The 25,511-nt window shown below is 41.0% G+C and overlaps 2 protein-coding genes across 12 annotated transcripts in view; one reads left to right on the top strand and one right to left on the bottom strand.

Annotated features, from left to right (window-relative positions):
* KIAA1328 (protein hinderin) overlaps nt 1-402 on the bottom strand; it is a 356,080-nt gene extending 355,678 nt beyond the window's left edge. For all 8 annotated transcript variants that reach the window (XM_045041344.1, XM_019815187.3, XM_006938856.5 and 5 more), the window contains exon 1: nt 102-402. In XM_045041344.1, the coding sequence (XP_044897279.1) occupies nt 102-402 (301 nt within the window). The remainder of the gene's footprint in view (nt 1-101) is intronic.
* A 103-nt stretch (nt 403-505) lies between these two features.
* TPGS2 (tubulin polyglutamylase complex subunit 2) overlaps nt 506-25,511 on the top strand; it is a 69,602-nt gene continuing 44,596 nt past the window's right edge. For 3 of the 4 annotated variants that reach the window (XM_006938858.4, XM_003995142.5, XR_006587838.1), the window contains exons 1-2: nt 507-640; nt 15,420-15,499. In XM_006938858.4, the coding sequence (XP_006938920.1) occupies nt 565-640; nt 15,420-15,499 (156 nt within the window). In that variant the 5' untranslated portion in view covers nt 507-564. Of the gene's footprint in view, nt 641-15,419; nt 15,500-25,511 lie in introns of all 4 variants that reach the window. The other variant, XM_006938859.4, reaches the window with a different exon arrangement.

Here is a 25,511-nt window from a genome sequence, read left to right as displayed (position 1 = left end):
CCAGAGATAGCATCGAGCGTCGCCCCTCCACTCAGTCCCACGCGACCTCTCGCCGCGCGGTGGAGGGCGCCGGCGCCCCCTGCCAGGCGGGCAAAGGATACAGTCCCGGCTCCAGAACGCCGCCGCGCCGGGGCGGGAGGGGCCCGCCACGTCCGCCATCTTGAAACAACCGCCACTCGGGGCGTCGCGCCGGGGCCGCCCCGCCCCAGCCTCCAGGCCCAGGCCGGATTGGCCGCACGGCACAGAGGCCCGCCCCCGCTTGCGCGACCGGCCCCGGCGGGGCGGAAGGGCCCGGGCGGAGGAGTCGCTCTGTCCAGGCGGCGTGGGGTGGCACGACCGCCGGGGCCGCGGGTACGAGCGCCGCACGGAACCACTACTCCCAGAGCAGCCGGGGCCCCCCATCTCCGCCTCGCCGCGCTCTCAGGCGCCGAGCACTACAACTCCCGGCGTGCCGTGAACTGGACGGCAGAGCTTCTGGGGCGGTGTCCAGCCGTCCCGCCCACCCCGCTCGCCCGCTGCGTCCCCGCTGCTGCCCCCGCAGCGCGCGGAGCCGGGACGCGAGTCATGGAGGAGACGCCGCCCCCAGGCTGCAGCAAGCCGCACCTGGAGAAGCTGACCCTGGGCATCACCCGCATTCTAGGTGAGTGGGGCTGGGTTCCGTGGGGGGCGACTGCGGGAACAGAGGATGTACACTAGAAGCAAGGAGGGGCGGCGCGACGCGGACCCTGTGTGCCAGTGGGCACCGCTGCTGTAACTTCCGTTGTTAAGGAGGAGAGGGGTCCCGGTGCGTGACTAGGCCAACGGAGCGTTTGCGGGTAGTGTGAGGACGCAGAGCTGGGAAGCTTGAAGGTTCCACCCCCCTCCCACTCCCCAACCCAGGGCCCGGAAGGACGAGCAAAGGCGTGCAAAAGGGAGACAGCGGGCACCTGACTGAGGGGCCGTTGGGTTTCCGGAGAGGCATTCTTGGCCAAGGAAGTATCCTTGAAACGCAAGCCCTTCCTCTGGTAGCAGAGAGCTGGGGAACTGTGCGTGCAGCCTTCCAGGGCAACAACTCCCGTGCGCCTCCGGGTACCGCACCCCGAGTGGTTGGAAGGAGTCAAGGCTTGTGCCACTGAAAGGGTTAGTTTTTCCTTTATGGAACCTTTACTTAGCACCCGCCACTGTGTTAGACTCAAGGATTACAAAGATGGGGGGGGGGGGGAAGCAAAACACAACCTAGGTAAAAATCAACAGCCTAGGTACCCCTAGAAATGTGAGAGGCGGCCAGTAGTAATCTATTATTGCTCAGAAGTAGCACACAGGAGGAGGTGATTGACCTTTCCTGGGGAGTTAAGAAATATGGCCTACAGGAGATGTTGCTAGATTTTGAAAGACAAATTGAAGCTGGCCAGATAACCAAGGAGGAAAAGGCCGAAGCAGGCCAAATGTCCTGCTTTGATGCCTTCCCATCTCAGTTTTAATAAAATTCAAATTCTGTACTGTGACCCACAAGTCTGTTCTTGAGCTACTCTCCTCTCTTTCTGACCGCAGTGGCCTCCTTGTGTGTACCTTAAGCTCACCAAGCTTGTTCCTGCTTCAAGGCCTCTTCTAGACCCTCCCCTTCTCCCTCCTGCCTCCCGCACCCCCCCCCCCCCATCTTCTTCTAAATGCCTTTCCCTCACTTCATTCAAATCGCATCAAATATCAGTACCTCAGAGAGGCCTTCCCTGAATGTAATTCTGGTAACACCCTTCTCTATCATTGTCTTCCCTTATCTTTTATATATATATTTTTAATCCTTGTGGCTTTGTCACTACTTGGAATTGCTTACTTGGTTGCTTTTTTCATTTGCTGGTCTCTTCTTTAATAGAAGTCCACAAGTCTAGGAACTTTGTCTTGTTCTCCCTGGGGTTCCCCAGTGTCTACGGTAAATGCGCAGTGAGACATGAAACACTATCGTATGAGTGGGAGAAATGGTGAGCTTTAGAAATGAAGTTGTAGAATTGGGCAAGGAGAGATCTAATCTTCAAGCACAACCATATCTTTTGATTAATCTATTCAAGTCAGGCCGGCTAAATTTCCCTTAAGCTGTCAGTTCAATTTAAAGCCCTAAATAATTAAGTAACTGTCAACATTTCAAGTTTAATTTCTACATTTAGTATATTCTATCTATTAAGCATTTCAGATGTCTGACACATCTGGTAACACAAGGCAAAACCTACCTAAGGAATTAAACTACTCTGGTAATTAAATTTATAGTGAAGCTGGTCTCCCATCAACAGTGTAATGCTCTTTGTAAATTTAACTACAACCTCATAATTTCGGTTAATCACAAGTCAAATATCAATTATATTTTTATTTTTTCACATTTGGCTTTTGTTTTAAAAACATATTAAGAGGATTTTAAAAAAACAAGCTGGCTGACATCCGTGGTGGGTGTGAGGTAAGCAAAGTACCATACCAAAATCTGCTCCCTAAATGTTGTGTGAAATGTTGTCCATAACTATGACAATTCTATCCAGTTCCAAACCCAACATTATTTAAAGATAGAGAATGCCAAAAGTGCAAAATAACTATGAGTAAAAACAGAAAACAACAACAAATCCCAGCACTGTTCCAGTGCCAGTTGCTCATTGCTAGAAGATTCTGTGGCAAGCAAAGGCAGACCCAGAAAGGATGCCAGCAAAAGAGACTAGTTAGAAAGGATGCCGGCAAAAGAGGCTAGTTGGAACGACAGAAAGATTAAAACCCGCCCCAGTCTGAAAGTGCAACAGTAACAACTGGTAGAACAGAGTAGGGCTGCAGTAAAGTGACTTCAAAGTAGGCGCTATCTAAAGGGTCGGCCATACAATTTAAAGGGACCGTGTTCCAAGTGCATGTATTCTAGAGAAGAATATGTGCAAAATGGAAGAGTTTTTTTGACAATTGATAATAAGAGGACAAAGAAAAAGGAAAGCTCACATCACTCCCCTATACACAAAAAACCTGCTAAAATATCTGGACTTTGCTTCAACTGACTGGAAACAGTGTCATTAAAGTAGACATCTTGTTAAACACCACAGTTTTACAAAATGGACAAGAGAAAAGTAGAACCCGTAGAGAATTAATGCTGAAGTCAGGAAATGAAATGCTAAACAATCAACTGAGGGAAAAAAAAATTTTTTTATGATGACAAAATGTTTTCCTACTCAGTGGAACCTGGAGTAGGCAAATGTTACATTTGATAACAGATGATTATACATACAGTGTGAAAAATGATCTGCATGAGATGCAACAAGATCAATTACAGCTGACCTTTGAACAACACAGATTTGAACTGTGTGGTTCATTTATACCTGGATTTTCTATAGTACAGTAGTTGAAATGTATTTTCTCTTTCTTATGATTTTCTTAACATTTTCTTTTTTCTAGTTTATTTTAAGAATACAGTATATAATACATATAACATACAAAATGTGTGTTAATTGACTTTATGTTATCAGTAAGGTTTCCCATAGTAGGCTATTAGTAGTTAAGTTTTTAGAGTCAAAGTTATACATAGATTTTCAACTTCGTGGGGGGGGAGGGGTGGTCAGCATCCTGACACCTAACCTCTGTGTTACTCAAGGTTCATCTATATAATCTATATTTCTCCATCCTAAACTTCTCTACTTTTTTTTGTAATTTTTTTTATCATTGTATTTAATTAATTTATTTACTTATGTTCATCATGATAAGTGTACTCTTTAATCCCCATGCCAATTTCCCCCATTCTCCTATCCACCTCCCACCTGGCAACCATAAGTTATTTCTCTATAGCTAACAGTCTGTTGGTTTGCCTCGCTTATTTTTCCCTTTTGCTTGTTTGTTTCTTAAATTCCACACATGGGTGAAATCATAGAACATTTGTCTGTCTCTGACAAACTTATTTTCTTCTATCCATGTTGTTGCAAATGGCAGTGTTTCATTTTTTATGGCTGAATATTCCATTAGGTGTTTTATATGTGTATATGTATGTGTATATAAATATATATTATATATATTTATAAATATATATAATTTATATATATATTTATATATATATAAATATATATATTTATAAATATATATATAAATATATATACACATATATATATACACACATATATACACATATGTATATCATGTCATCTCTATCCATTCATCAATGGATGGACAATCACTTGGGATGCTTCCGTGTCTTGGCTATTGTAAATAATGCTTCAGTAAACGTGGAGGTGCATGTATCTCTTTGAATTAGCATTTTTGTATTTTTTGGGTAAATGCCCAGTAGTGCAATTACTGGATTGCAGGGTAGTTCAATTTTTAATTTTTTAAGGAACATACTGTTTTCCATACTGTCTGTACCAGATTGCATTCCCACAAACAGTGGAAGAGGGATCTTTTTTATCTACAGCTTCACCCACACCTTCTTTCTTTGTTGTTGATTTTAGCCATTCTGACAGGTATAAGGTGATACCTGATTGTAGTTTTGATTTGCATTTCCCTGATGATAAGTAATAATGAGCATCTTTTCATGTGTCTGTTGGCTATTTGTTGTCTTTAGCGAAACCTCTATTCATGTCTTCTGCCCATGATTGGATTGTTTTTGAGTATTGAGTTATATAAGTTATTTACATATTTTGGATATTGATCCTTTATCTGGTGTCATTTGCAAATATCCTCTTCTAGTCCATAGGTTGCCTTTTAGTTTTACTGATTGATTCCTTCACTGTGCAGAAACTTTTTATTTTGATGTAGTCCCAGTAGTTTGCTTTTGCTTTTATTTCCCTTACCTCAGGAGACATCTATAAAAATGTTGCCACAGCCTGTGTCAGAGAGATTACAGCCTGTGCTTTCTTCAAGGATTTTATAGTTTCAGGTCTCACATTTATTTTTTTTAATGTTTATTTATTTTTGAGAGAGAGAGAAAGTGCGAGTGGGAGAGGGGCAGAGAAAGAGGGAGACAGAATCTGGAAGCAGGTTCCAGGCCCTGAGCTGTCAGCACAGAGTGTGATGTGGGGCTCAAACCCACGAACTGTGAGATTATGACCTGAGCCGAAGTTGGACACTTAACTGACTGAGCCACCCAGGTGCCCACGGGTCTCACATTTAGATCTTTAATCCATTTTGAGTTTATTCTTTTATGTGGTGAAAGAAAGTGGTCCGGTTTCATTCTTTTGCATGTTGTCCAGTTTTCCCAACACCATTTGTTCAAGAAACTGTCTTTTTCCCATTGTATATTCATTCCTCCTTTGTCAAAGATTAATTGACCATTTAATTGTGCATTTATTTCTGGGTTTTCTGTTCTCTTTCAACTGATACTTTTTCCCAAAAAAACAAGTATGAAGCAGAAGAAAACAGCAAGTCTAAACTCCAGACCAAATTAAAATACATAAACAAGCATCTGAGGATATGAAAAACTACCCAGAATCAGACACTCAAAAACTAAGAACAGAAATAGAGGGGAAAAAAAGGAGGGAAAATGAAAAAAGAGTTGAATAAACTCAGACTATAATTTGAAGGAAACAAAGTTCTAAATAAAGGGTAAATTATAAGGAGACTAGATTGAAGTGAATTTAGTCTAGAGCATTGAAGAAAAATAGGAAAACAACCAAGAAAGCGACATAAAAAAGTAAAAGGGTCAAGAAGGAAGGGGAAATGGAAGATAAGCAAATAAGGAATGCTATTCATATTATTAGAGTCTGTGAAGAGCAAAAACAAAATAGTGGAACAGAAATAATATTTAAAATTATATTAAAAACTTTCCAAAAATGGGAAAAGATCTGATTCTGAAAGGGCTTCCTGAATACCTGGAAAAAATTAACCAAGAGCTATCAACTTTTTTTTTTTTTAATTTTTTTTTTAACGTTTATTTATTTTTGAGACAGAGACACAGCATGAACGGGGGAGGGGCAGAGAGAGAGGGAGACACAGAATCGGAAGCAGGCTCCAGGCTCTGGGCCATCAGCCCAGAGCCCGATGTGGGGCTTGAATTCATGGACCGTGAGATTGTGACCTGAGCCGAAGTCGGATGTTTAACCGACTGAGCCACCCAGGCGCCCCAAGAACTATCAACTTTAAGACATACACTAGTAAAAGTAAGATCAGAAATAAAGATGAAATCCTCAAGGCCTCAAAGCAAAAACACAAATAACTTACAAAGTCAAAAGAATTAGACCAGCATCAGACCTCAAAAACCAGCATACCAAGCAAGGTAAGAATAAAACAGTGTTTTTAGGAAATTCAATGAAAGAAGATGTGAACCAAGGATTTTATAACCAGCCAAACTATCTTTCAGATAAAAGAACTTAGGTTTCTGTACCCATGTGCCCTTTCAGAGGAAGTTACTAGAGGGTGACTTTTATGAAATCACACGTAGATAAGGAAAACCTAAGCAAAATGACTGATGGTGAGCAGCATTTTCATACACATGCAGACATACATAAATACATACCAAGATAAAACAAAAGTGGGATGAGAGCGAAAGATTAAGGTACCGATGATGATTATGACAAACTAAAGACTCAAATTCCAGGGGTTTTTGTTGGGGCTGGTCACATAGGCAAAACAATCAGCCACAGCTAGTGAAATTGTAGACTCCTAGAAAGATAGCGACGTTTAGTAGGTTAGCCAAAGGTAGGCAAACTAGCCTTGTCAATATTGAATACATCCAAAGGCCAAATTCCCAGGTACGACGAAATTTGAACCCTGCAAGCTGATCCTTCTAAAGATATTTACATCACGTTGGCTGTTAATTTTTTTCTGTGCAATTAACCCCACCCCACTTCCCTGTGCTCCACACACCCTACCTTCAAGCCGTGGTTTCAGGTACATCCTTACCTTATTCTTTGATTTGCATAATAGATTAACACTCTTCAGTTATTCCCTTTGAATATTCGTATTTAGTCAGGGAGATTTCTGCGTTATTTTTTCTCTTCTGGCTCTAAAGACCTTTAATGTCTAAAAAATAAAAGACCTTTATCATCACATCTTGGATTCCAGAATCTCTCATACTTCAGCTCTGTGGCCACAATTTTTAAGTCATGTAAATGACCACTTTCTCTGACCTGTACATCTTTGCCTCTATTGAAAAGTCACCTCTGAATCCACAAATGCAGACTGTGTGTCAGAGTTCTTGGTCGCAGACCATGGAATACACTCTAGCTAATTTAAGGCTAGAAAAACCCTTTAGCTAGTCAGGCAGCAGTGGATCGATGAAGGGACATTAGCTCACAAAATCACTGGGAGAGCTAACGGGAGTGGACTCCAGGTTGAGAACCATCCTGCAGAAGGGGGGTGCTAAGAGGGAAGTACCTACAGCTAGTGTGCTAACGAAGCTGCAGACTTGAGAAGTGCCTTTTGCAGCTTTGTTTGTGAGAAGATCCAATCTCACATTTGCCTTCTGCCTCTCCTCCTCCCAATCTGTAGGAGAGTGAGTTTCCATGCAGGAATATGGGTCCCCTGAGGGAGCCTAGCTGCAGGGGAACCTGAGAAATCTAGCCTTTAGCTGTCAAATCTAAAAAATACAGGAAAGCACACTAGGAGGGAGCAGGAGTAGGTGTTCAGTGAGCCAGTCACTTTTTCAGTCTTTATCTACCTCCCTCTCTGTCTTTAACTCCTGAGGCCCTTAGGGTCTGTATCACTCAGTTTAACATATATATTGTCTTAAAGTTTTCACTTCCGTTTCATGTTTGTAATGTTTAGGCAGTATTTCTTGAGACAGTGTCTTCTACTTAAATTCCTAATCTCTAGCAGTAAGTCTCCCAAGCTGAGGACATAGCAGGTCCTCATTAATTACATCAGAGATGTTGGCTTAGAGATTTGTTTTCTGTTAGGGTGTGTGTCCCAGTTATCTATTGCTGGGTGGCAAACCACCCCCAAACATAGTGGCTTGGAATAAGCAATTTACTGTTTCTCCCAGTTGACTGGGCTCAGCTGAGATAGTTCTCATTTTGGGTTTCTCCAGTGGTTGCAATTAGATGGCAGCTGGGACTGGAATTATTTGAAAGTTCGGCTAGGCTGGAAGTCCAAGATGGCTTTTGCACTCATTTCTGGCCTCTCAATGCTTCTCAACATTCTCTCTTCAAAAGAGTAGTTTGGATTCATTGTGTGGTCCCTCAGGGCACAGAGAGGAAGAGGAAAACTGCCAGTCCTGTCTAAGTCCAAACTGGCACAGCATCTCTTTGCTGTATTTTATTGCTCAAAGCCATCACAGGCCAACCCCAAAATCAAGAAGGTGGAGAAATAGACTTCTCCTGGTATTGGCTGGCAGGAAAGGAAGGAACTGATAACACCCGGCTTTGGAATAAGCTACCACAGAGAGTTTTCATCTGTGGCATGTCACATAGTTACCTGGAGTGGACTATTGGGTCTGAAGACCTGAGTTTCATATGCATGCTGTTTAATATTTCCTACTCTGCCATACAGGTTATTCTAGCCAGGGTGCTCACAAATGCTTGCCATTGATCACAAAGGCCGGAGAGTGGGGATAACTGTGTCTCGTCAGATGGTACTTATCCTGTTACATCTTAATAGACCAAGGACAGCTTGATATTGCTATTGCTTTCTAAACATCTTCATAGTGCTTTCGGCTATCTGTGATATTGTCATTTATAATAAGAAATACATATTTAGTCTTCCTGGTTCTAGCAGACTTTCTAAGACCTTTAGAATTTTCTAAGTGAGGAGAGTGATAAAAAGCTGTCCTTTGTTATGTTAATGTACCTTCTGGAAAGCCCCTAGGTAACCTAATAAGGATGGGGGCTGGTGGCCTGGGCAACCAACTATGATTAGAGGGTTAGAACTTTTGGTTCTGGTCCCTGATTTCCAGGGAAGGGTGAGGGGCTAGAGATTGAATGAATTGCTAGTGGTCAGGGATTTCCTCAATCATGCCCATGTAATGAAGCCTCCATAAAAGTCCAAAAGGAGCAGGCTTGCAGAGCTTCCGGGTTAATGACCCAGAAGGCTTCCACTTGCCATTGTGTCGGGCCCCAGACACATGAGGACAGAAGCTCCTGTGTTTGGGACCTTGCCTTATGCATTTCTTTATCTCACTGTTGATTTATAACATCCTTTGTAATCTGTTAAGAAAATAGGTTTCTTAAGTTCTGTGAGTCGCTCTAGCAAAACTAATTGAACCAAAGAAGAGATTCAATAAGGGGGAACCTCTTATTTATAGTCAGTCAGAAGCACAAATAACAACTTGGCTTTGGAACTGGCATCTGAAGTGGAAGGCAGTTTTGTGGGACTGAGCCCTTAGCCTGTGGATGCTGTCTCTAGGTAGATGATGTCAGAATTGAGTTGAATTGTAGGAAACCCAGCTGATGTCTGAGAATTGCTTGGTGGTTTGGGGAAAGCTCCCTCCCATCCCATGTCGGAATTAGCTAAGACAACATGGTAGAAAAAGCATTAGGCTTCATGTTGCAGTTGTGGTTAGAGATTTAGTTCTATGAAATTATTTAATGTTTCTCATCCTGTTTCCTTATCTTTAAAAAACATAATAATAAGAGTAGGGGCACCTGGGTGGCTCAGTCAGTTAAGTGTCCAACTCTTGGTTTTGGCTCAGGTCATGATCTTATGGTTTGTGGGTTCAAGAACCACATCAGGTTCTGCACTGTCAGTGTGGAGCCTGATTGGGATCTCTCCCTCTCTCTGCACCCCACTCCCCACTCACTCTCTCTCAAAAAAAAAATAAATAAATAAATAAATAAAAGCATTTTAAAAAAATGAGAGTAATGATACCTGCTTTACAAGATCATTGAAAGATTAAATGATAATTTATACTACTTCCCTGAAATAGAGCATTGTACAACTGAAATTTATTTTATATCCCTCTCTTCTCCATCCTCAGCACCTCCTCCCCACCAGTGCTGTTTGTATTGTATAACGAAGTCCCTACAGTGGGTACATCTTAAACAATTTATTATAGGATGGTTTCTAAAGCCAGCATATTGACCAATTGGCCTATCCTGGAGGTGTTTAAAGTATCATATGTCCTTTTTGGCCCTAAAAGTAAAACAGCCAGTTATTTTATCAGCAAAATGATTTTTTGGGAGGGAGGGGGAATAGCAGAGAATTGCAATTCTAGACATACAAGCTGTGGCAAACAGGAGGCAAGTGTAGAAATGAAAGACGGGAAACAGAGAAAAAGGAAGGAATTGAAGGGGCTGCTTTGAAGGTAGTTCATTGGCGGACAGTGAGAGTTCAGAGTAGTGATGGTTTTTCATTGGCTGGGTTGTTGCTGGGCAAGGAGAAATTCTTTCCTCCTACTAGAGTAACAAAGGCTTCTTGGGAATGCAGGGTACTTCTCTTCCTGTTGAAGTGTGAAGTTGACAGAGTGGTAGACCTTGCAGGCTCCCGCTTTTGGCCTCCTGACTCCATTTTAAATGAAGTTTCTTTTTTTTTTTTTTTTTTTTTTTTTTTTTTTTTTAACGTTTATTTATTTTTGGGACAGAGAGAGACAGAGCATGAACGGGGGAGGGGCAGAGAGAGAGGGAGACACAGAATGGGAAACAGGCTCCAGGCTCTGAGCCATCAGCCCAGAGCCCGATGCAGGGCTCAAACTCACGGACCGCGAGATCGTGACCTGGCTGAAGTCGGACGCTTAACCGACTGCGCCACCCAGGCGCCCCAAATGAAGTTTCTTTTATTCAGTTTCATACCCTCATCTGTAATAGCATCACAGCAGTTCTGTTTAAGCCTTGTAGACCCTGAACCTGAACCTGTTACCCACTGAATCATTGTGTGCTTGTCTGTCTCAGCCTATTCATAGTGATGCTATCGGCTAGGAATGCCTCAGGCACTCACCTGGGCATGTAGGATTGGTGATGAGCCCCCACATTTTCCTGACTGGAGCCAGTGTTAATGTTGCACCTGGACTGGCACCTGTGGTTCTTACTATGCTTGCAAGCTGCACCTCAGCGACAACAGTTAGGGAACTTTGAAGAAAGGATTTATTGTGCACAGGTCCTAGAGGGCACATGCCAGGCCTGAGGGCCACACAGTCCGATGGCGGGGATGAGGAGCAGACCTGTATCTTTTATTGGGGCCCAAGGGTGGGGAGGCCAGGGTTTCACAGAATCACTCTTTATTGGTGAATTTAAAATTTAGGTGTGGGAATTTGGGCATGGGAGGAGAAAGGCAAGGTCAGTCAAACCATCAGTTACCCCAGTTATTCAGGGCTTTTTAAAAGGGGAACTTAATGAGTGGGGTGCCCTGGTTCCTGATTGTTTAGATTGTAGCTGTGTCATATAGCTGGCAATTCGTTTATTTAAGATGAATGTATTTGAAATGGGTGGGTTGGCAATCAAAAGCTTAATGTCAGGTGCTTATACTGGTTTATATGAAATATGTGTCCTCCAGCAACCCTACGCACTAGACTGCCTCCTGGGTGTAGTTAGATGACATCATTATGCAACCAGTGGATTGTTGACAAAGAATTCTGTATTGTGCTGTTTTACTGCAGTTGGAGTAATAGTCTGCTAAGACTGATTAAAGCTAGAGTCTGCATTTGCATAGGTTAATTGCTAAAGGGCTTTGCTAAGGGGCACACAATGAGGTTTGTACATAAACTCTTAACTAGACCCATACATGGAGTCAGCCTAGCCACTTGGAGTGGCCTATCCTCACCCTCTTGTCCTCGCTATAAAGTGTCAGTAAAAACATTTATTATTCACTGTCTTACCTTTGGTGGGAACATTACCAAATAGGCCACCCCTGAAGGACAAGACAGCATCTTCCATCCTAATCAGTCAGGGCCATAGCAAGGACTTAGCCCAAGTGTAACGGCTTAAAGCTCACAGTGTTTTTCCACCTTAGTACTGTGCTTCACAGTATCTTAGAAAGAACATTGACCGGAAAGCAGAAAAAAAAATTGTGTATATGGTACTTTTTATGTTTCCAAAGCACCATTATCTCTGCTTCTTCAGCTTCCATTATCAAGGGAAATATTCTTATAAGTCTTGTCTCTCTGAATGCTAAGAAAAGTGAAGACTCATCTAAGGTCACACAAGTGGTGAATGTATAAAGCAAGACTAGAATATGTGGAGTCCAGCATTCTCAGCCTCCTTTATTGGGCTGTTGCTGTATCCCAAGATTTGAACTTTGTGACAACTTGGAGGAAACTATGATGCATAGAAAGGGCACTAGCATAATTACAGAATCAGTGAACCACATTGTGATATGCTGACTTATAAGAAATATATATTTGCTCACTCAGGTGAAAGCTTGAACAAAGCGGGATTAGGGCTCCTCAGTCCTCCACCCCCAACAGTGCAGTAAAACATCTGCATATAACTTTAACTCCACAAAAAATGTAAATCATAAGGAAAAGAAAATACATTTATAGTACCATATTGTATTTATTCAAAAAAGTAAGTGTTCAGGTGGACCGATGCAGTTCAAACCCATATTGGTCCAGGGTCACCTGTATATTTTGTCTTAGTCCACCGTTCCTGGCTTAAGCTCCTAAAACCCTTGTAATTTCATAAGTGTTAAGAGTGGTAAAGATTTTTCATTATGTTAATGAGGTGATTTTTGGAAAGCACTTAAGGATGAGCACTAGTTACCAGTGGATCCAAACATGGAATTAGAGGATTGGCATTTTCAGTCCCATCCCCTGACCTTCAGGCAGTGAGCAGCCCTAATCCTGCTTTGTTCAAGGGTCAGCTGTCATCTGAGTGAGCAAATATATATTTCTTAGAGGTCAGAATATCACAGTGTGGTTCACTGATTCTGTAATTATGCTAGTACCCTTTCTATGCATCATAGTTTCCTCTAAGTTGTCACAAAGTTCAAATCTTGGGATACAGCAACAGCCAATGATTTAATCATGCCTGTGTAATGAAGCCTCCATAAAAACCCGAAACTTCCAGGTTGGTGAACACCTGGAGATTTGGAGACAGTGGCCTGCCTGGAGAAGGCATGGAACTCTGTGACCCTTCCCACATACCTTGTCCTAAGCATCTCTTCATCTGGCTGTTCCTGGGTTATATCCTTTTATAATAAACCAGGAATCTAGTAAGGAAAATGTTTCTCTGAGTTCTGTGAGCCACTGTAGCAAATTAATGCAACTTGAGGAGGGGGTCTGAGGAACCTCCTGATTTATAGCTAGTCTGGTGTCTATAGCTAGTCTATAGCTTTTGACTGATGTCTGAAGTATGAGAAGAGGGGGTCATGAGAACCCCCAGTCTTTTGCAGATCAGTCAGAAGCACAGGTGACAACCTGAACTTGTGTCTGGTGTCTGAAGTGGGGAAGGGGAAGGTCTTACAGACTGAACCCATAAGCATTGGGATCTGATGCCATCTCCTTGTGGGACATCGGGGTATCCGAGAATTGCTTCTTGGTATGAGAAAATCTCCCCACAAAAATGTCGGAGGGATTGGGTCCAGGAACCATTTTACACATTAAACTAGTTTAGAAGTCTCTGTCATATTCTTAGAAATTTTAAAAATTCATTTGAATACATTCCCTGATTACAGTATTTACTCCTCGTAAATAACCAAGATATGGCTCAAAATACAATACACTTAAGTATAAACATATGTGACCCCAACCCTGCATGTGATGGGTTAGGATATCAGGGAAAAAAAAACATCCGAAATGGTTTCATGGAGAAGGTGGAACTTCAGCATGGCCTTGGAGTGTGAGTAGGACTTGCGTAGGTGGAGAGACACATGGACATATTTGGGTGTGTATAATAGGAAAGGGATGCAGCATAATCAAAGATGAGTGCAGATTTAGTTTGCGGGGTGGGGGACAGAGGGGTGGAGAAAATGAAGGAACTGACCCACTGGAACAGACGGTTTGGACTAGAGGGTGGAAGGAGATAAGACCAGACCAGTATAGTAAGGGCCTTATCCTCCAGATCACAGGGAGAACTGAAAAGATCAGATAAGAAGCAAGCCGAGGTATGGACAAGGTCCTTTGGTGGTATGCTGAGGGTGGCTCAGGCACACAGAGTTTGTGGCTTTGATTGCATCTACACTTGCAGTGTCCGTGGCCTAAAATAGTGGTGACATTGGGGACAATCTGTGCAGTATGGCAAAGAGAAAAGAGTAGAGGCTTTGTTCGCTAGGGCTGTCATAAAAGTACCACAAAGCAGGTAGCTTAGAACAAGAAATTCTCACAATTCTGGAGGCCAAAAGCCTGAACCCAAAGAGTTGGCAGTGTCATGCTCATTCTGAAGCCTGGAGGGGAAGAACTCGTTTTGCCTCTTTCTAGCTTCTGCTGGTTTGCTGGCAGTCCTCAGTGTTCCGTGTGTTATGGATGTGTCACCCCAATTCTCCACCTTCACGTGGCCCTCTTCCCTCTGTGTGTCTCTCCACAAAGCATTCTTTTTATAAGGACATCTTCATACTGGATTTGGGATCCACCCTACTCCAGTGGGACCTCATCTTAACTAATCACGTAGTCAATGACCTCATATCCAAATAAAGTCATGGTCTGAGGTACTGGCGATTAGGACTTCAAAAGTGTATTTTTTTGTAAGGAACACAGTTCCACTGATAAAAGATTTTGTGTCTGAGATTAAGGACTTAAAGATCCTGAGTATGGGTAAATACAGACAAGTGGAGAATGTAGGAGGTCTTAAAATCTGTTGTATTCCAACTCAGGTGGCTTCTCTTTTACCTCAGAATGAATGATGGAACATATCTCCACAAAGAGATTTAAAGACCTTTTCCTGCTTTAAAGATTTAGAGACATGATTTATTTGGTTTTCAGTATATTTCTGGATAGAGTCCATTTTCCATAATGTTAGCCTAAACTTCTAAACCCTGGATCTCATAGAGTAGAAGATGAGTTTTATTTGGAAGAAAAATTAGCAAACAAGTGTTGTATCTTGTAAAAGTTTATTGGGGTGCTTTTCCTTATTCCTTTTGACCATGTCATAAGTGCATAAATTCAGCTCACTGAGATGTTCAGTATGAAATTACTAGGAACATAGAATCTCTGATTTTTGTTCAACAGCTGAATTACTAAGCTGTGACTGGGTGTAGGGGGTATTCGATGATGTCCTTTCGGCCAGGTTGACTCCATGGTCCTAGGTTGTGGGACTGAGTGCCTTCAAAAGACTGAGCAGTTCTTCCTGTTTTGTTTTTTGTGTTCTTAAGTTTATTTATTTATTTTGAGAGAGAGAGAGAGAGAACCCAAGAGGGGCAGAGAGAGAGGGAGAGAGAATCCCATGCTGACAGCACGGAGTCCAATGTGGTGCTCAAACACATGAACTGTGAGATCATGACCTGAGCTGAAACCAAGAGTCAAATGCTTAACCGACTAAGCCACCCAAGCACCCCTCTTCCTGTTTTTATCACATGGGTAATAAATGCTGCTCAGAGGAATCTGATATTCCTAGAGTACTCATCAACAGTTAGTCAGCCTCTAGTATTGAAATATATGAGTGGGCCTATTGCAGCTGTACAGACTCTTTTTCCTCTTCCAGAATCTTCCCCAGGTGTGACAGACGTGACTATCATAGAAAAGCCTCCTGCTGAACGTCATATGATTTCCTCATGGGAACAAGTAAGTGTTGCCCTTTTTAATCCTTACATCCCCACAAAGAGAGGTCAACTTCAGTGACCCTAAAGAAGGAAAAATTAGGGCAGGAAACATGTTCTTATCTCAGGCCACAGCTGCCTTCAAGGAAGAGTTCAATTTTCTCTTTTATGTTCAGGCCATTTAACATTCCTTTCAGTTCCATACCATTTCCTCAGCCTGGAGCATCTCCTGTGAGCCTCACTAGCATTTGGAGGCAGTGGAACATTCATAGTTGTATACAACAAAGCTAAAAATTCAGGAAGGAAAGGAAAAATTAAATATTAATAAGCATGCTGAGCAGAATGTGGATAAGTGTTACAGGGAAGTACTTAACCAGATTAATAGCTGCTGCTTCTCCAACCCTCCTCTGAACTTTTATTCATTTGTTCAGTAGAAGTTTTAAGCTCCTAAACTGGGCCAGGCATTGTGGTTGGTGTTGATTCCTGGGGATTCAGTGGTAATCAAAAAACGGTTCCTTACCTCTTAATGTTACTGTGTAAGACATAGTGTAGATCATTATGAATATAATTACCAAGCAGACTTAGCACAGTGAGAGAGAGGTAAAGGGAGCATTGTCAGGAGGACTGACCTAGTTTGAGGTTAAGAAAGGTTTTTCCTAAAGAAGTTATGTGGAGTTGTTAACCAGACAGATGGGCTCTGAGAAGGGACTTTCAACCTGTGGGAAGGCTTTGAAATGGGAAGGATTAAATTTTCTAAGAGCATAAAGAAGGTCCCTGTGGCTGGTGCACAAGAGAGCAAGGGAGAGAGATTGGTAAGGACCAGGACATGCAGGCTTCTTAAATCATCATGAGTTTGTGCTTTATTTTTCTTTTTAAGTTTTAATTTTAATTCCAGTTAGTTGATATACAATGTTATATTAATTGCAGGTGTACAATGTAGTAATTGAACAGTTCCATACATCATCACCCTGCTCATCATGACAAGTGCACTTTTTAATCCTCATCACCTATTTAACCCATTCCCCCAGCTCCCTCCCCTCTGGTAGCCATCAGTTCTCTATAATTAAGACAGACTCTCTCTCTCTCTCTCTCTCTCTCTCTCTCTCTCTCTCTCTCTCTCTCTCTCCCCCTCTCCCCCTCTCCCTCTCCCTCTCCCTCTCCCTCCCTCCCTCCCTCCCTCTCCCTCCCCCTCCCCCTCTCCCTCCCCCTCCCCCTCTCCCTCCCTCCCTCCCTCCCTCTCTCCCCCCCCCCCTCATATTTCCCTTTGCTTCTTTGTTTTGTTTCTTGAATTCCATATATGAGTGAAATCATATGGTATTTGTCTTTCTCTGACTCACTTATTTCACTTCGCATGATACTCTAGCTACATCCGTGTCCTTGCAAATGGCAAGATTTCATCTTTTTTATGGCCAAATAATATTCCATTGTGTTTATATACCACATCTTCTTTATCCATTCATCAGTCCATGGAGACTTGGACTGCATCCATATCTTGGCTGTTGTAAATAATGCTGCTGTATAAACATAGGGTTGCATGTGTCCCTTTGAATTAGTGTTTGCGCATTCTTTGAGTAAATACCCAGTAGTGCGATGGCTGGATCACAGGCTAGTGCTATTTTTAACTTTTTGAGGAATTTCCGTACTGTTTTCCACCATGGCTGCACCAGTATACATTCCCACCACCAGTACCCAAGTGTTCCTTTCTCTCCACACCCTCCCCTGCACCTCTTCGTTTCTTGTGTTGTGTTATTGATTTTAGCCATACTGAGGAGTGAGACTGTCATAGTGATGATTTGAGTATCTTTTCATGTTTTGGTGACCATATCTGTACATGTCTTCTACCCATTTTTCTAATTGGATTATTGGTTTTTTGGGTATTGAATTTTATAAGTTCTTTATATATTTGGGATATTAACCTTTTATTAGATACATCATTTACAAATATTTTCTCCCATTTTGTCAATTGCCTTTTAGTTTGGTGATCGTTTCCTTTGCGGTGTAGGAAGCATTTTATTTTCATGTAGTCCCGATAGGTTATTTTTCTTTTATTTCCCTTGCTTCAAGAGACATATCTAGAAAAAAGTTGCTATGGCTGATGTCAAAGACGTTACTTTACTTACTATGTTCTCTTCTGAGATTTTTAGGTTTCACATCTCACACTTAGGTCTTTAATACGTTTTGAATTTATTTTTGTGTATAGTATAAGAAAGTGGTGCAGTTTTTTCTTTGACACGTTGCCAACCAGTTTTTTCAGAACCATTCATTGAAGAGACTGTCTTTTTTGCATTGGATATTCTTTCCTACTTTGTTGAAGATTTATTCACCATACAGTTGTGTGTTTATTTCTGGGTTCTCTGTTCTGTTGATATATGTGCCTATTTTTGTGCCAGTACCATACTGTTTTGATTACTACAGCTTTGCAATATAACTTGAAGACCAGAATTATGATGCCTCCAGCTTTACTCTTTTTTAAGACTGCTTTGACTACTCAGGGTCTTTTGTAGTTCTCTATGAATTTTAGGATTGTTTGTTCTAGTTCTGTGAAAAATGCTGTTGGTATTTTGATATGATTGCATTAAATCTGTAGATTGCTTTGGGTAGTATAGACATTTTAACAATATTTGTTTTTCCAATCCATGAGCATGGACTGTCTTTCTATTTCTTTGTGTTGTCTTCATTTCTTTTATTAGTGTTTTATACTTTTTGGAGTACAGGTTTTTTCACCTCGTTGGTTAGGTTTGTTCCTAGGTATCTTATTATTTTGGGTGCAGTTGGAAATGGTATTTTTTAATTAATTTCTCTTTCTGCTGCTTCATTATTGGTATATAGAAATGCAACAGAATTCTGTGCATTGATTTTGTGTCCTGTGGCTTTACTGAATTATCAGTTGTAGAAGTTTTTTTGCTGTCATCTTTTGGGTTTTATATATGGAGTATCAGGTTATCTGCAAATAGTGATTTTACTACTTTACCAATTTGGATGCCTTGTATTTCTTTTTGTTGTCAGATTACTTGGCTAAAACTTCCAGTACTGTGTAGAATAAAAGTGGTGAGAGTAGACATCTTTGTCTTCTTCCTGACCTTAGGGGAAAACTCTTTTTTCCCATTAAGGATGATGTTAGCTGTGGAGTTTTCATATGTGACCTTTGTTATGTTGAGGTATATTCCCTCTAAACCTACTTTGTTGAGGGTTTTTATCGTGAATGGATGTTTGGCTTTGTCAAATACTACTTCTGTGTCTTTCAAAATGATCATATGGTTCTTATCCTTTCTGTTAATGATGTAATGTATCAGGTTGATTGATTTGCAAACATTGCAAACTACTCTTGCAATCCAGGAATAAATTCTACCTGATCCTAGTGAATGATTTTTTTAATGTATTGTTGGATTGCTTTGCTAATATTTTTCTGAGGATTTTGCATCTATGTTAATCAGGGATATTGGCCTGTAGTTCTCTTTTTCAGTGGTGTCTCTGTCTGGTTTGGATGTCAGGGTAATGCTGGCCTCATAGGATGAATTTGGAAGTTTTCCTTTCTTTTCTGTTTTTTACAATAGTTTGAGAGGAATGGGTATTAAGTGTTTAAATGGTAGAATTCACTTGTGAAACCCTCTGGTCCTGGAATTTTGATTATTGGGAGTTCTTTAATTAATAATTCAGTTTCTTTGCTGGTCTGTTCAAATTTCCTATTCCTGTTTCAGTGTTGGTAGTTTATATGTTTCTAGAAATTATCCACTTCTTTTAGGTCATCCAATTTGTTAGTATATGGTTTTTCATTTTATTCTCTTATGATTGTATTTCTGTGGGATTGGTTGTTATTTCCCCTCCCTTGTTTGTGATTTGAGTTCTTTCTCTTTTTTTTTCCTGATAAACCTGAATACAGGTTTGTCAGTTTTATTGATTTTCTTCAAAGAAATAGCTCTTGATTTCTTTGATCTGTCTTACTGGGTTTTTTTTTGTTTTTGTTTTTGTTTTTTTTTTTTTAGTTTGTTTGTTTACCTTCTATATCATTTATTTCTGCTCTAGTATTTATTTCCTTCTGCTAGTTTTAGGTTTTGTTAGAGTGTTTAATATAAACACTTTCATATAAAGTTAGAGTGTTTATTTGGGCTTTTTCCTGCTTCTTGAGGTAAGCCTGTATTGCTATAACTTCCCTCTTAGAACCACTTTTGCTGCATCCAGAGGTTTTGGACCATTATGTTTTCATTTTCATTTGTTTCCATGTACTTATCTCTTCTTTCATTTCCTGGTTGACCAATTCATTGTTCAGTAGCATGTCTTTTAACCTTTATGTATTTGTGGTTTCTCCAGATTTTTTCTTGTGGTCGACTTCTAGTTTCATAGCATTGTGGTCAGGAAATATGCATGGTATGATTTTCATCTTCTTGAATTTGTTGAGGTTGGTTTCCTAGACTAATGTGCTCTATTCTGGAGAATGATCTGTGTGCACTTGAAAAGAATGTGTATTCTGCTGTTTTAGGATGGAATGTTCTGAATGTATCTGTTAAATCCATCTGTTCTGGTGTGTCATTCAAAGCCATTGTTTCCTTGTTGATTTTATGTTTAGATGATCTGTCCATTGTTGTAAGTGGGACGTGAAAGTCTGCTACTGTTATTATATTATTATTGATTACTTCCTTTAAGTTTGTAATTAGCTCTTTTATGTATTTGGGTGTTTCTCTGTTGGGTGCATAAATATTTACAATTGTTATATCTTCTTGTTGGGTTGTAATCTTTATGATTATATAGTGTCTTTCTTTGTCTCTTGTTACAGTCTTTGTTTTAAAGTCTATTTTGTCCGATGTAAGTATTGCTAGTGTGGCTATCTTTTGACATCCACTTGCATGATAGATGTTTTTCCATATCCTCACTTTCAATCTGCAAGTGTCTTTAAGTCTAAAACGAGTCTCTTGCAGGTAGCAAATGCATATAGATGGATCTTGGTTTTTAATCCATTCTGTCACCCTGTGTCTTTTGATTGGAGTGTTTAGTCAATTTACATTCAAAGTAATTATTGATAGAAATGTATTTATTGACATTTTCTGAAGATTTTCTGTGTTTCTGAAGATTTTCTCTTATCCTTTCTTTCATGGTTTGATGATTTTCTTTAATGATATATTTGGATTTCTTTGTCTTTATTTGTGGATTTATCAGTGGTTTTTTTTTTTTTTTTATAGATGATTACCATGGGGTTTATATATAACCTCTTCGGCCTATAGCAATCTGTTTTAAGTTGATGGTCGTTCAAGTTTGAACCCATTCTTTTCTCCTCTCCTCCCTACATTTTCAATACATATTATTATATTTTATAACCTTTTTTGTGAGTTCCTTGACTGATTTTTTTATAGCAATATCCATTTTTACTGCTTTTTTATTTCCTACTTCTATACTATCACTTTTGGTCTTTCCATCCAAAGGAGTTTGCTCTTTATTAAGAGAGCAAAGGAGAGCCATTGAAATGTTTTAAGTACGGAACTGGGAAGTTCAGATTTCTGCTTTGGAAAAGTCACTGTGTCTGAGGAATAGCAAATGGATTTGACCAGGGAGAAAAATTAACCTACCATTTAATAAGTGCCTACTAACACACATCATATAATTTATTTTAGTTAATCCTCATAATAACCCTGCAGGGTAGATATTGATATCTTCATGTTACCAATGAAGAAAGTGAGGTCCGTGCAGGTTAAAGAGTTTGCCCTGGATCACAGAGCTACTAAGTGGCAGAGCCTGAATTTGAACTTAGAGTTACCTGCCTTATCTAAACATGACCATGTCTGCTCTGGCAGACTGCCCTCAATAATGGAGGACACCACTATGGCAGCCTTCCCCTGGGCAGCAAAGCATCCCACGGTATGTGTGCATGTTCAGTCCCTGCCAGCAGGGCTCACCCTCCATGGACTGAGCCAGTGGCACCTTCTTTGGCAGCTCAGTAACTGGTAGTTAAAGTTTCTAGGACCTCCGCTCAGTCAGCACTCCCAACTTCTCATGGGCTCGCTTAGCCCCAACCCCCATTTCCACTCATAGTTCACAACAGAAAAGGAAATTTAGAACAGTGTATATCTGCTGAACTCTTGCGGGCTGATCAGGGAGAGCCTGCTTCTGGTGCAACTGTGCCAGCCTGGCCTTGTTGACATTGTTTCAGCCCTCTGATCCTTTATAGGCCTAAGGCAGCCCTTTAGGGAGTGCTTCAGAGTGCTTTTTTGTGAGTGAGATCCTGGTGTTTTCCTGTCTGCCAAAGAGAAGGAGATTCCTGGCTTGGAAGCCTGAGTTCGTTGACCTGGATGGGAGGATGAGAGGGCAGGAATGCCTTGTCCTAGGTGGAACACCATTGAGGTGGTATCATATTGTGTCACTTATTTAATGAAGCAATTTCTGAGGCATATTCTTCCTTGTGTCTTATACCAGATATTCTTCAGAACTCTCTAAGACGACTATTCATTTGTCCTAGTTTAACTTATGCTGTACTTTATTCATTGGGAGCATGCCTTCCATGGCTGCTTTTTAGGTCTGGAGTCTATAGCTGATCTCATTTAGATTTAATTTGCCCCCCCTGGACAATGCATCTTTATTGGGTTCCCTTGAGCTTAGAGTGACATTAAGGGGAATGGATAAATCGCCCTCAGAGATCTGAAAGGCATAATGGGTAAGCATGAGAGAAAGAGATTTTTAGCTAACTGAGACAGTCAGTGGAACATTTTCTTCAAACATACTCAATTGGGGTAATTTCTGTGAAAGCACCTGGAATAATAAGATACAGTGATTTGGAATTTTCCATTGAGTGCTTTACTTGAAATATCCTAGACTTAATTACAGTAAAATATGCCATATTTAAAGTACAAACAGTATTAGGATCAGCAGCATAGAAATTCACTTTGCAGTTCCATGGCTGAGCTTTCTGGAGGCTTGTTGGATAGATACTTAAAAGCTAATGTATGGACACAGACAATAGAAGAGTTTTGGGTATGTGCTTTTGTTTTTAAGATTCTGTTTTTGTCTAGCACATTTTTTTTTCTGGTTGTGCTGGACAAAACATGGTCACTATAGAACATTTGGAAATTAAAAAAAGATAAAAAACGAAAAATCCTCTACGACTTTACCACATAGAAATAATCACTATTACTATACTTTTAGTTGTGTGGGTGGATGGAGGTAAGCAATGAATAGTATGGTCTAGGGACCCCCTAAGAGTCCAAAAATGGGAATTGGGACTTCTTGAAATGTATGTCAAATTTACTAATGTGTACCTTTTTCTGCAGAGCTGTGTCTTCCAATTCTGAAAGGGATTCATAACCCTAAAAAGTGTAAGAACAGGTTTTTGTAATAATTTTTTTTTTGAAGCATAGTTGACATACAATGTACATTAGTTTCAGGTGTACAACATAGTGATTCGACACATTGGTACATTAGGCTATGCTCACCACACATGTACCTACTATCTGTCACCATACAACGCTATTACAATACCACGGACTGTATTCTCTGCTGTACTTTTCATCCCCATGACTTGCTCATTCCATAACTGGGAGTCTGTACCTCCCTCTCCCCGTAACCACTTTTGCTCATGCCTTCCCCACTCCCAGCAACCATCAGTTTGTTCTTCGCGTTTATGGGTCTGTTTTTACTTTTTCTTTGCTTGTTTTATTTTTTAGATTCCCCATATAAGTGAAATGATATGGTATTTATCTTTCTGTGACTTATTTCACTTAATACAATAACCTTCAAGGTCCATGTGTGTTGTCGCAAATGGCATGATCTCATTCTTTTTTCATTCTTTTTATATGGCTGAGTCATACTCCATTGTGCATATATACTACATCTTCTTCATCCGTTCATTTTTTTAATGTTTATTTATTTTGAGGGAAAGAGCACGCATGTGCAAGTGGGGGAGGGACAGAGAGAGGAGAAAGAGAGAATCCCAAGCAGGCTCTGTGCCATCAGCAGAGAACCTAAAAGGGGGTTCAGTCTCACAAACCATGCTATCATGACCTGAACCAAAATCGAGATTTGGACACTTAACCAACTGAGCCACCCAGGCACCCCTTCATTCATCTTGGCTTTCATATCTTGGCTATTTTAAATAATCCTTCAGCAAACATGGGTGCCTATATCTTTTTGAATTAGTGTTTTCATTTTCTTTGGGTAAATACCCAGTTGTGGGTTTAGTGGATTGTTGGGTGGTTCCATTTTTAATTTTGTGAGGACTCTCCATACTGTTCCACAGTGGCTATACCAATTTACATTCCTACCAACAGTGCACCAAGGGAGGGTTCCTTTTTCTCCACATCCTCACCAACACTTGTTGTTTCTTGTGTTTTTGATTCTAGCCATTCTGACAGGTGTGAGGTGATTATCTGATCATAGTGTTGATTTGCATTTCTCTGATGGTTAGTGATGTTGGGCATCTTTTCATGTCTGTTGGCCACCGTACGTCTTTGGGAAAGTGTCTTTTCAGGTTCTTTGCCTGTTTTGTAATTGGATTGTTTGTGTTTTTGATGTTGTATAAGTACTTTATATATTTTGGATGTTAACCCCTTATTTGGTATACCATTTATGAATAAGCTCTCCCATTCAGTAGGTTGCCTTTTTGTTTTGTTGATGGCTTTCTTTGCTGTGCAAAACCATTTTATGCTGGTGTAGATGACAGTTTATTTTCGCTTTTGTTTCCCTTGTCTGAGGCGACATATCTAGAAATGTAATAATTTATTCATTCAAAATAGACACAGTGCTTTATGTGTTATTTGTTGATACCTACTTTTGTCATTTAAGCATTGGAGGGCAGAAGTCTTGAGCGGATCTGAAACTCCCTTACCCCACTTATTTACCCAAGTGGTTACTGAAGAGCATTTTTCCATAGGATCAGGCTTGGCAGGGCCCCCTGACTTGTGCCTGTTCCAGAAAGTGCCTATACCCGAGGAGTGGGAGGGCCCTCAAGGGCTGATAGTTTCCACTTCTCTGGGGGACTGACTCTAGAGACTTACCTGCTTAGAGACACCCCAGCCAGGGCCCAACTGCCACGCAGTAGACCTGCTGTCCATAGCTGCGTGAATATACCGGGGCCGTAGAGGCCCTCCAAGAAGAGGCTCCCTACAGCTGCCCTGCCCCTCTGGGCAAATGCAGTCCTGGGGGAAGCCCATGGAGATAAGATACAGGAGTAAGGCTGTGGAGGCACTGACTAGGCAAAAACAGCCTGAAGTAGAAAGGGAGTCTCGGGGCGCCTGGGTGGCACAGTCGGTTAAGCGTCCGACTTCAGCCAGGTCACGATCTCGCGGTCTGTGAGTTCGAGCCCCACGTCGGGCTCTGGGCTGATGGCTCAGAGCCTGGAGCCTGTTTCCGATTCTGTGTCTCCCTCTCTCTCTGCCCCTCCCCCGTTCATGCTCTGTCTCTCTCTGTCCCAAAAATAAATAAACGTTGAAAAAAAAAAAAAATTTAAGAAAGGAGTCTCATAGCCGCGCTAGGCCCTTGGCTAGATAATACACTTTCTCTGGGTCTCATATTCATCATGTATAAGTGTTTTGAAATAAGTGTTATTGAAGGACTCATCCAGTTCTAATATTTTGTGATTCTTTGGTGAAAACACAGGAGGAAAAGGCTGAAAACTAAAACTTAAATGACCACATACCTGTGGCAGTCTCCTCAGGTTAGAGGAATAGGAAAACCACCTCTTTCTGTTTTAATGTATTGCACCCGTTTTTGTTCCTTAAAAAGCAGTTTCAATCTGCCTGGTTTGTGTAGTTATATGATTCATGTTCACTGTGTGTGCTGCCTGCCTTCTGTAATGATGGTAGTTAGTAAGACCTAATGTCTGTACTGGGCTTTTCATCTCTCAGGCCTGTGAAAGCACCTGCCTCCTGATACTCACAGCATCCTGGTGTCAGGAGACTTCTATTATTAAGTATTCCGGTGACATTTCATAGTTGCAGAGTGCTTTACAATTCTTGATTGGTTAGACTTTCCAATCCCCAGATAAAAATTCAATTTACTGGTGGTGAAACTATGGCCCGCAGAGACCAAATGATTTGGCAGAATATCTCCTCTCCTTT

This window comes from Felis catus, chromosome D3, assembly GCF_018350175.1.
Source record: "Felis catus isolate Fca126 chromosome D3, F.catus_Fca126_mat1.0, whole genome shotgun sequence".
Classification (NCBI taxonomy): Eukaryota; Metazoa; Chordata; class Mammalia; order Carnivora; family Felidae; genus Felis; species Felis catus.
This window is presented reverse-complemented; position numbering and strand designations above follow the sequence as displayed.